This window comes from Planococcus citri, chromosome 5 (genome assembly GCF_950023065.1).
Source record: "Planococcus citri chromosome 5, ihPlaCitr1.1, whole genome shotgun sequence".
NCBI lineage: Eukaryota > Metazoa > Arthropoda > Insecta > Hemiptera > Pseudococcidae > Planococcus > Planococcus citri.
Window position 1 is genome coordinate 55610679 of NC_088681.1, and position 12839 is coordinate 55623517.

The 12839-nt window shown below is 35.6% G+C and overlaps 2 protein-coding genes across 4 annotated transcripts in view; one reads left to right on the plus strand and one right to left on the minus strand.

Annotated features, from left to right (window-relative positions):
• The window catches only part of LOC135847171 (uncharacterized), a 354358-nt gene that overhangs the window by 80915 nt on the left and 260604 nt on the right, over positions 1–12839 (minus strand). The window lies entirely within an intron of this gene.
• LOC135848036 (uncharacterized) lies at positions 1082–5388 on the plus strand. The gene is made up of 5 exons (XM_065367810.1): positions 1082–2409; positions 2512–2574; positions 2658–2777; positions 2873–2995; positions 3093–5388. Exons 1-5 carry the CDS (start codon positions 2086–2088, stop codon positions 3546–3548), a joined length of 1086 nt encoding a protein of 361 aa, XP_065223882.1. The 5' UTR covers positions 1082–2085; the 3' UTR covers positions 3549–5388.

Below are 12839 nucleotides of genomic sequence, written 5' to 3' on the forward strand. Positions count from 1 at the left end.
AATCTAATCAAATCTGGACACTCCATGGAATGGATTCAATTTGGCTCAACTAGAGTCTGATTGATCAGATCAGATCACACCGGATTGATCAGTCCAGATCCGACCAAACCTGATCGATCACATCAGATCAGACCACACCTTGGTGGATTACATCAGATCAGATCGCACTTGATTGGACATATTAAATTGCATCTGATTAATCGAATCACTCGTACATGACACCTGATCACGCCAGACTGATCAGAGCAGATCCCATGTCATTGATAAGATCACATCTGATTGATTGAATCAGACAATTCAGACGAGGTCACATTACTTCCAGACATAAATCAAAAATTCTGATCAATCGGGTCTGTTTAAGCCTGATCAGATTCAATAAAGGAGATCTGATCAGATCTGAACCTTTCCCAGATGCAGATCAGATCCAATTAATTTCCCGGATGTGGTCACATCAAAAATTCTTGTTCACATTACATCAGTTCAGATCCAGTAGTGTTGGCCTGATCAGATCTAATCAGATTTGGACCTTCCTAAGATCCAATTTGATTTGGCCAGATATAAGAAATTAGATTAAAAATTCAAAATCACCTCAGATTTATGCACACTGTATTGAATCTGATGAGATCTGGACATTTTTCAGATGCAGTATAATCAAATCAGAGTTTTGATCAAATAAAATCTGTTCGAAGCTGATCAGTGATCACGTTCAATTTCATGGGAAAATATACGAAAAGGTAAATGGCAAAAAACGATACAAAGACAGCAAGAGTTTATACAACCTCTTGTTATTGTCATAACTAATCATCTACCATCATGTTTCGAGAGACCTTTTCCAACATGATAGGAAAAGTTCAGATCCAGTAGCGTTGGCCTGACCAGATCTAATCAGATTTGGACATCCAATTTGATTCGGCCGGATACAGTAGGTAATCAGATTAAAAATTCTAATTCACCTGAGATTTATGCACACTGTGTGGATCTGGTCAGATATGGACATTTGTCAGATGCAATGTAATCAAATCAGAGTTTAGATCATATAAAATCTGTTCGGAACTGATCAGATTCAATTTCATGGGAAAAAGTGAATTTAAAAAAAAACGTTACGAAGACAGAAAGAGTTTAGACAATCTCTTGTTATTGTCATAATCAATTATCTACCATCATGTTTTGAGAGACCTTTTCCAACATGATAGCAAAATGTGTATTTTTCCAGTTTCAAATTTTCTACCAACAAAAAAATAATTCTGAAATCTCGAAATGTGCCATTGAACAACTTCAACTCTGACAATCGTGGTCATATTTTAACTTCCATTCAGTTCAGAGGGCTATTTATAGCATAAACGAGGAAAGGTGCATTTTTGGCTCAAACAGTTTTCAAAAAAGTGTCCTAATACATATCTTGAAATGCACAACTGGCCAGCTACAATTTTGTAAATCCTCCATTCTGGTCAACTTATAGCATCTTTTGCATTTTAAGAGCCTCTTTCCATACAAGTGCAAAAAATTGTATTGGGCTCCAGTTTTTCAAAAAAATTCCAAAATCTCAAGTCTTGTAATTGTGATGAAAAATTTTGAATTGTGAAATACTTCAATGTGTAATAATCTAACGTAACTTTTGCCAGTAAAAAAATGTTCTGCATTGAGATGGTCTTCGATCTTGAATTTTTTGTGTTTATTGAATTATTCATCTTCATAAACCTTGAAACATTCGATCACTTCATCCCCTTCATTCTTCAGATACGATCACGAAGACAGGAATTTATTACATTTACACAACTGATTTTTTGCCATCTGCGTGAACGAATCGTTTTATCAATTTTCTGACTCACATAGGCAGCTGCAAAGTGATGAAAAATCTGTTCCTAACAATCTGAATTCTGCCATCGATGCCTCAGTTTCAAAATACATCCTTCTGCTCGCAGTTTTAAAACATTCCACGACCAGAGAACTACCTTCCTCGTCTAATAAAATGAATTCGTCGAAGTTCATCTCCTTCTGTATCATGCTATGGTATTGCAATTACACAGCAGAAGTTCAATCAGAGAAGCAAAAAGGTAATCGATGAAATAATTTATATCCAAACTCATGTCCTCTGAATTATCCAATTTTGCACCATACGTACAATACATACGTATTTTTACAGCTTTAATTTTCAATCAAGAAGCCAAAAAGCTCATAGAACTGAACGTCGATGACGATTCTGAAAAATGTACCCATTGCATTACCGCCTGTCCTCTTTCTACGGAAATCATAAGGAAAGCTACTGTAAGTGGAAATGGATTACTAGTACAAAAAGTCTACGATGATGCAGAAAATCCAACCAAAGTCGAAACAGATATCTGCGACAAGCCAATGACACCGTCGATAGTCTTCGACTTGAATTCTTCAAATCTTGAGATAGGATATGAGGTTAGTGGTCATTACACATGCAAAACTTGTCCAAATTACCTCAAGAAAATTTCCATTGGATTATTTGAGTATTTTTCTCCTCTTTTTTTTTTTTTTTTGCAGATGTTTTATGGAAAAGGACAATCAATCAAATTGAATTGCGACCTCTATAATGATTTATTTAATGTAAAAATCCATTTCACTTAAGCTCCAGTGAAGAACCTGTACCTATATTCACGATTTAATATGTGATGATTTTATAAGCATAGATTATAAATGGTAAACCAAACCAACACGGTAGAAAATTCATTAATCACCAATCCATAACCAAAATCGACGAAGATGACAATACAACGTTTCAAATTAAGGGTAACCCAGATGAAACAACGGTAGGTATATAATTCAAGTTGATTGCTCAATGCTCACCTATTTATCTACCTACAATATTATATGTACATATTATGCGATAATTTTATAAACACAGATTATAGATGGTGAACAAACCCAAGAAGATAGACAACCCATTAATGACAAATCCATAATAACCACAGCAATCGACGAAAATCCGAATACATCTCAAATTAAGGATACCCCAGATGAAACAATGGTATAAGTATAATTCAAGTCGATTAAAATTGTAAAACTAAGTATTCAAAAATGTTCTCAAAAAAATATTCCATTGACAAAATATTCTCACACTGCAGGTTTTCTACTGGATATCAGTGCTCACTTTGGTGAACCCTGAAAGGAACCGCAGACAGATAACCATAGAAAAGGACGTCATTAATGATTACTTCCATAAAGAGCGAGTAATATCTCACTGTGAAAATTATTATATAAGTGTTGGCGCTCAGATAGTGCCATTAGAACGCGGCTGTCAGATTCCGTCATCGAAATGCCAAAGGGTCTTGAATTGGCTTTTTTCCAAACAACCAGCAGCTGACAAACGTTTGGAAAAAACTCAAATAGTACCAATGCACATGTTGCACACATTGCCAGGAAGACTTGCCACCTGTCTGTATGCAAACATTGCATTTATTTGGAGCAGCATTGCGAATGGTCAATTAGAAGAAGTCGATTTATTCTTGTACGCTTTATATAAAGTAAGAAATACCTCGAGAATCACATCAAAAAGTTACCCACATAGATTGTTTCATTAAAACGAATGACATTTCTCAATTTCCAGCTACATCCTTCGAACATAAATATATACTTTGGCGTAAAAGGCGATTTAAAAGATATCAGCCCCGAATTAACAGCTTCAGAAAATTCCATATTTCACGAATACTCAATTCCCGAATTTATGTATCGAATTGTCGAATGGACCAATGGAACAGTAGAATATAAGGTCATCGTTGTAATTCATAACGATCCTAAATCTATAAAAGAAGAAGATCGAATATGTTCAAATTCAGAGCAAGTGCCAGGTTGGAACGACATAAAAAGCTCAGATACTACTACCATAACTGGGACAAGCTACACGTGCCCTCACTCAAGACCAAATACATTATCAAAAATGGGACTTCACCTAGATTTCAGTTGGAAACCTTTCAGCATAGAACGTTTTCCTACTACTGGCGAATCTGATAGAAATATAGTTTTCAAAGATATAAGTGAGCAAGTTCGAGCTGAATTCCATCGGCTTAAGGGTTTGAAAAATTAGGTTTAGTTGTCTAGCACATATTTTAGAATTTTGATCTCAGTAATTAAAGATTAATTATAGATTTACGCCTATACTAGTAGTTTTATATCATACTAGGGGGCTCTGCCCCCTGGCCGCTTCGCGGCCTCACCCCCGTACTCGTTCCTCGGGCTTCGCCCTCGGAACTCGCTCTTGGGGGCTGCGCCCCCAAACCCCCCATCGCTCTCCCTTTTCTCTCTTAGTGCTCGCTTTTTCAAGGTTGCCCCCAAGTCCCTTTCCTTACAACAAACTACGAGCAAAATGAGTAATTGAAAAGAGAAATACTCGGCTGAGAAGTATAAGTTGGATTTTTTGTTTACTATTATTTTGATGATAAGTAAAATGCTTAGCAAATTGGAAATATTCGGCTGAGAAATTAAAGTTCAAAGTTATGATTGTTCAAAATAATGCTTTTTTGATTTTTAATTTTTCATGCTTAAACTAAAAAATTTTGAATTACAAATGTTTTATAACATATCTACACGTCATAAGGAATATTTTGAAAAAAAAAATGAGCAAAATCGGTTCAGTTTTCATAAATTTAGAGGAGGGGGCCCAAAAATTAGTTTTTGGGCCATTTCTCCCTCTGTATGGGACCAAATTGGTTCAAATTTTGGAATTCGGTTCAAAATGCAATTTGGAAGAAAACATATTTCCAAAATTTTTTAAAATTGATTTTAGGGTCTCTTTTCCTAAATTTGGGGCCCTGAAAATCAAAATTTGGACCTCGCTATAGTTTTCGCATCAAGTACTCGTCGAGAGCTTTCTATTGAAAAAAAAATTAGCTTCCTAGGTATAATTGGAGCCAAATGAGAGCCTGCTGAACTTTTTTTGCTTGTAGCTTTATACTATAGATTACGTACCTACCATGGAAAAAATTACACTATTTTCAATCCAATGTTGCACAGTTTTTCAAATTTTATGCCTTCCATCGAAATTTTTTAAAGGGACGAGCATCTTAAGGAACATTTTAGAGCAAAGTTGCCAACAAAAAGTTGGCTTTACTAACAATTTGACAGGTCGACAGAAATCACAACAGAGGACTCACACAAATTTTTTGAACTGGACGAAGCTACATACGTAGATCAAAAGAGAAAATTTAAAAAAATCAAAATTCAAGCTAAAAATGAGGGGAAAAATGAAATTTTACCAAATTGACCAAGAAAGCTGAAAATTGGGATATTCCCTATTTTCAACCTGCCAAATCGATTGGAAGCGGTTTCAAACAGTTTTGAGTAGTTCTAGAGCCTCCAGCAGATTTTTGAAACTTGAAATGTTCCCAAAATTTCATCAAATGAAGTTGGAAATGTGAAATTCACGCTGCAACTACAACTTAAACAAGTTTAGGTCGACTGCTGATGGCTTCAAGTCATTTTGAAGCCTCTACCAACCTTTTGAAAATTCTCGGAGTCTACAGTAGGTATATTTTTGAAACTTGAAATTACCACAAAATTTCATCAAAATGGAGTTATATAAAGCTGAAATTCACTTTCGCAAAATAATTTAAATACGCTATGAAGTCGACTGCCGGTGGATTTAAAGTCGTTTTCGAGTCTCTATCAACTTTTTGGAGACTACTAGAGCCTCCAGTGGATTTTTGAAATTTTCGAAATTTCCAAAAAATTTCATCAAGAAAGTTTTGAAAAACAGAATTTTCTAAAAATTTGCTGGAGGCTCCAAACGGATGTAAATTGCCTGCAATCCACTTAGGGATAATGTCAAAAATGGGAGTAAACTTATTTTCATCTTCCTTGCTCAAAATGAGGTAGACGGGTATAATTTTTCAAATTTTCAAAGAAGTTTGAAGTCGATCGACAAAAATATATTTCTCAAGGTGAAAAATGTCGATTTGAAATCCACTTGCAATCGACTTTATAGCGTAGGCTATTGAAACTGGTTTGCAGAGTTTCGGCTTTATAACTCCATCTGATGAGATTTCGTGGACATTTCAAGTTTCAAATATGTGCTATACGCTCCGGAACTGCTCAAAACGGTTTGAATCCATTTCCAATCGATTTGGCAGTTCGAAAATATGGTACATCCCAAATTTCAGATTTCTATGTCAATTTGTTAAAATTTTGATATTTTTTCTCATTTTTGGCCTAATAAATTTGATTTTCAAAAATTCACTAAAAATCAAAAAATACAATTTAGCACTTGAAATTTTGGCTGGTGATGAATTTTTCATGCTGGTTTGATCTAGCTTTGTTCAACTCAAAAAATGTTGTGCGAGTCACATATCGGACTTGTCAATCAAAATGACCACCATTTTGTTTGTAAGGCCAACTTTTTTTTGTCAAGTTTGCTTCAAACTGCTCATTAGGATGTCCCCTTGAAGAATAAAGTTGTCCCAGAAGATCGACCAGGGAGGGAAGGGTGCAATCATTCCTATTTTCATATGCCGGACAGTGGGCAAAACTACATATTAAATGTCGAGTTTTATGAAAAATGAATAATGTGAAAAATTTTCGATTTTAAAAAAGAACCATTTTAATACAGATTCTACCAATATTTTTCAACCTATCTTCACGAGCTCCTGAAAATTGCCAACATCTTCATCAAGTCTCGAGGAGAGTTTCTTCAGCCAGAAAAGTTCGTTTTTCATATTTTATTATTTCATGCAATGCTCATGGTACTGCATCATATGTCCGTAGGAGAGGCTTGTGAAGAGGGGGAGGGGGGTATCCCAAGCTGGAGCTTTTTTTGAAGGCTTTTTAAGGGGGTCACTAGTCCTAAAAAAATCTGTTTTCACCACAAAGGCACCAATAAAATTAGCTCAATAACGCTGTATTTTCATTTTAAAGCGGTGATCTGCTGCTGAGCCTTTTTATTGCTTGAGTCTCATTTTCCCCCTGGGCTTGAATTTTTTGTACATGGCTGCTCTAGGTAGATAGGGAAATGAAATAGGTACCTATTCTAAAATTCAACACCAAAATTTTCTACAAAAAAAAAATGTATAAAATCTCCAAATGTTCCATTGAACAATGTTAAACTCTGAATCTGAAAATCGTGTCCATATTTCAACCTTCATCCAGTAGTGAGGGCAGATTTCCAACATAAATTGTAGTGGTAGAAATGATCACTTTTTCCACTATAGGTGGTAGAAAATGAACGTTTCTACGTAATTCTACAAGGTATTCGTGACGTCATACGCATTTTATTAAGGTATTCATGACATCAGTCGCTGGAAATATTCGCGACTCATCAACCCTTCCACGATACCACCACCAATTTACTGCCGCCAATGAGACCTACGCGACGCGTGCCATTATGTCCCTACTTTCACGCCAAATATCCGTCATCCCTGCCGCTTTTACGTTGAACTTTCGTCTATAAAAGCTCCTGCACAAGCGTTTTTTCCTCAGTTGTTAGTTCCAACAACTCACCACACTAGCTGTTCCAGTTGTTGTACGCATTCCTCCTCACGCTTTCGACTTCTTGCTGCCCAGTGGAATACCTCGGTGACCAAGACTTACGAATACCAATTTATGCTGCGGATACGCTTTCTAAGGATGCTTAGAACTTATCCCATCCATCATGGACCAACATATCGAGTCACGCCTTACGCGTTCTTATATCTCGACAATATCTTGGGATATAAGTCATGAAGGATCATAAATGAGGAACCGTGGAATGTAACTAGCACTCTGGCATCAGGGTTAAAAGCTCGTCAGTAGACACGGCACTCCAGAGAACGCGATGTCCTTAACCAAGACCCCAACAGGGGGTTGTATATGGGCTTTTCGGTTTTGGGCTCAATATGCAACTAAAAACGTTGAAAGCTTGCCACCATATTACGCATTCGATTTATTACGTTTTCTAATAGAAGTTTATAATTATCATTTAATTATAGAAGTCTCATTCATGTATACAATTTGAGCAACCTGTGATATTATGTGTTTATGCTATCAATACATGAATTTATTATTTGGCTAATTGATGTCATAATTTCCTTCATACGCTTTCTATCCCTGGGATGATTTACCATCAGGGCTTCCTACCTGGACAACTTATGACGTATTCTATTACTTTATGACTTGGCACTTCACGATATCAAGTTCCCCATTAAATCGTGTATTTGTTACGGTTCACGAGGCTCCTTAGGTAAGAGTCAGAGGACATAATGTTGGTGGATAATTGCATTTATGCGAAGAAATGCAATTATATTGAGAATCAACAAAAGTAATGTGTTCGATTTTGAGATGTGTCCCCCACATTTTGGACGCGGATGTGTGCATTTTACAAGTACAGCCATAGACGAAGAGAGAAAATGCGCATATTTACTTTCTCCCCCTACAAAATGTAGGAAAAATTGTTTTTGGCCCAAAAATTTTTCAAAAAAATGTCCTAATATCTTGAAGTTTCTAATCAACTGGACAGCTACAATTCTGGAAATCCTCCATTAAGGTCTTATGTACGTATTACTGTAGCTTCTTTTAATCCTGCTTTTCGAGAGTCTCTTTTCATCCGAGTACGAAAAATTGTACTTTTTGGGCCCCAATTTCTCAAAAAAGTTGCAAAATCTCAAGATGTGTGATTGTATGGAAAAATTTCGAAATATGAAATCACGCAACGAAACTTTGTCAGTCAAAAAAGGTTCTGCACAGGCATGGTTTTCGATCTCGAATTTTTTGTGTTTATTGAATTATTCATCTTCATAAACCTCGAAACATTCGATCACTTCATCACCTTAGTTCTTCAAATATGATCACGAAGACAGGATTTTATTACATTTACACAACTGATTTTTTTTCCATCTGCGTGAACGAATCGTTTTATCAATTTTCTGACTCACATAGACAGCTGCAAAGTGATGAAAAATCTGTTCATAACAATCTGAATTCTGCCATCGATGCCTCAGTTTCAAATTACATCCTTCTACTGATCGCAGTTTCAAAACATTCCACGACCAGAGAACTACCTTCCTCGTCTAATAAAATGAATTCGTCGAAGTTCATCTCCTTCTGTATCATGCTATGGTATTGCAATTACGCAGTAGAAGTTCAATCAGAGAAACAAAAAGGTAATTGATGAAATAATTTATATCCGAACTCGTGTTCTCTGAATTATCCAATTGTGAACTATACAATACATACGTATTTTTACAGCTTTAATTTTCAATCAAAAAACTAAACAGCTCATGGAACTGAGGGATGATGACGATTCTGCAAAATGTACCCATTGCATTACCGCCTGCCCCCTTTCAACGGAAATCATAAGGAAAGCTACCATCAGTGGATATGGATTACTGGTACAAAAAGTCTACGATGATGTAGAAAATCCAACCAAAGTTGAAACAGATATTTGCGACAAGCCTATGACACCGTCAATAGTCTATGACCCGTCGCCTCAAAATTTTGAGATAGGATACGAGGTTAGCGATAGTTATACAAAACATATTGTCCAAACTACTTGATGAAAATTTCCATCAGATAATTTGAGTACTTTTCTCCTTTTTTTTTTTTTTTTTTTTTTTAATACAGATGTTTTATAGAAAAGGACAATTAATCAACTTGAAATGCAACAACTTCTACCCATATAACGAATTATTAAATGTAAAAATCCATTTCACTCAAGCTTAAGTGAAGAAAATACCTATTCACGATATAATGTGACAATTTTATAAACTTAGATTATAGATGGTGAACCAAACCAAAAAGGTAGAAAATTCATTAATGACGAATCCATAACAAAAATCGACGAAGATGACAATACAACATTTCGAATTAAGGGTAACCCACATGAGACAAAGGTAGGTATATTTTTAGTTCAAGTGGATTACCTATTTACAATATCATACATATTATGTGATAATTTTATAAACATAGACTACAGATGGTGAACCAAATCAAGAAGATAAAGAACCCAGAGGAAACAATGGTAAGTACATAGGTACATAATTCAAGTCGATTATAACTGTAAAACTAAGTATTCAAAAATATCCTCAAAAAAATATTCCATTGACGAAATATTTTCACACTGCAGGTTTTCTACTGGATACCAGTGCTCAGATTGGAGTACTTTACTGACTCGAACCGCAGACATATTACCATAGAAAAGGACGTCATTAATGATTACTTCCATAAAGAGCGAGTAATATCTCACTGTGAAAATTATTATTTAAGTGTTGGCACTCAGATAGTGCCATTAGAACGCGACTGTCAGATTCCGTCATCGAAATGCCAAAGGGTCTTAAATTGGCTTTTTTCCAAACAACCAGCACCTGACAAACGTTTGGAAAAAACTCAAATAGTACCAATGCACATGTTGCACACATTGCCAGGAAGACTCGCCACCTGTCTGTATGCAAACATTGCATTTATTTGGAGCAGCATCGCGAATGGACAATTGCAAGAAGTAGATTTATTCCTGTACGCTTTATATAAAGTAAGAAATACCTCAGTAATCGCATTAATCTCGTATCAAAAAGTTGCTCACACTAGTAGATTCTTTCATTAAAACGAATGACATTTCTCAATTTCCAGCTACATCCTTCGAACATAAACATATACTTCGGCGTAAAAGGCGAATTGAAAGATATCAGCCCCGAATTAACAGCTTCAGAAAATTCCATATTTCACAAATACTCAATTCCCGAATTTATGTATCGAATTGTCGAATGGACCAATGGAAAAGCAGTACGTAAGGTCATCGTTGTAATTCATAACGATCCTAAATCTATAAAAGAAGACGATCGAATATGTTCATTGTCAGAGCAAGTGCCAGGTTGGAACGACATAAAAAGCTCAGATACCACTACCATAACTGGGACAAGTTACACGTGCCCTTACTCAGGACAAAATACATTATACAAAATGGGGCTTCATACAGATTTCAGTAATGAATCTTTCAGCATAGAAAGTTTTCCTACTACTGGCAATTCGGATAGACACATCATTTACAAAGATATAAGTGAACAAGTTCTAGCTGAATTCAATCGGCTTAAGAGTTTGAAGAATCAGGTTTAGTTGACTAGCACACATTTTAGAATTTTAATTTCAGTAATTATAGATTAATTCTAGATTTAAGCCTATACTAGTAGTTTTATATCATATTACATACCCACTATGGAAAAAAATACATTCTATTCGATCCAATGTTGCATAGTTTTTCAAATTTTGTGCCTTCCATTGAAATTTTCTGAAAAGAGGCATCCTTGGGAACAGTTTAGAGCAAATTTGCCAAAAAGAAGTCTACTTTACGAACAAAATTGCTGCCATTTTGATTGACAGGCCACCCGAAATCGCAGATTTTTCTATCCCAACCTATCCAAAGGAGTAATCACACAAAGTTTTTGAACTGCATAAGGCTGAATGAAAGGAGCATATTTTAAAAAATCAAATTCAAGCCAAAAATGAGAAAAAAAATTGAAATTTTACCAAACTGACCAAGAAAGCTTAAATTTGGGATGTACCCTATTTTCGACCTGCCAAATAGACTGGAAATGGTTTGAAACAGTTTTGAGCAATTCTGGAGCCTCCAGCAGATTTTTGAGACTTGAAATGTCTACAAAATTTCATGAAATGAAGTTGTAAATGAGAAATTCAAGCTGCACTCCAACTTAAACATCTTATCAGGTCGACTGCTGGCGGATTTAAGCCATTTAGGAGTCCTAGCAACTTTTTTGAATATTCTTGGAGTCAATAGTAGATTTTTGAAACTTGAAATGCTAACAAAATTTCATCAAATGAAGCTGGAAATGCGAAATTCACGCTGCACTCAAACTTACACATGTTATTAAGTCGACTGCAGGTAGATTTCAAGTCGGTTTGAAGCCTCTAGCGACTTTTCGGAGACTATACTTAAGCCTTCAGTAGATTTTTGAAACTTTCGAAATTTCTAAGAAATGTCACCAAAGTCCAGAACTGCTGAAAACAGCTTTAAACCGTTTCTAATCGACTTGGCAGGACGAAAACAGAGTACATTCCAAATTTCAGAATTCTAGGTCAATTTGTTAAAATTTTGATTTTTTTCCTCATTTTTGGCCATAAATCTGATTTTTTAAAATTCATCAAAAATCGAAAAATACACTTACAATTGGGCATTTGAAATTTTGGCTAGTGATGAATTCTTCCTGCTCTTTCGATCTAGCTTTGTTCATCTCCAAAAATTTTGATCAAGTCACATGTTGGAAAGCAAAATCTGCGATTTCGGCTCACTTGTGAATCAAAATGACCGCCATTTTGTTTGTAAGACCAACTTTTTTTTGTTATGGTTGTTTCGAAGTGCTCATTAGGATGTCCCCTTACAAAAAAAATTGTCCCAGAGGATCGACTGGGAGGGAAGAGGGTGTCAATATTTCTATCGTCATATGCCGGACTATTAGCAAAACTATCAAAATGTTAAGTTCCATGAAAAAATAAAGAATGTCAAAAATTTCGATTTGAAAAAAGGACTATTCTAATACAGATTCTTGCAATATTTTTCAACTCATCTTCACGAGATCCTGAAAATTGCCAACATCTTCAATAAGTCTCGAGGAGAGTTTCCTCAGCCAGAAAAGTTAGTTTTTGATATGTATTTCATTATTTCATGCAATGCTCATGGTACTGCATCATATGCCCATAGAACAGGCTTGGGAAGAGGGGGGGGGGGGGAGGTACACCAAGCTGGGCCTTTTTTTTGAAGGCATGTCCTGATCTGATGTGATCAGATTTGGACCTTCCCAAGATGCAATTTGATTTCACCAAGTAATCAGATTAAAAATTCCAGTTCACCTTAGATTTTATATCCACTGTTTAGATGTGATCAAATCTGATCAAATCTGATC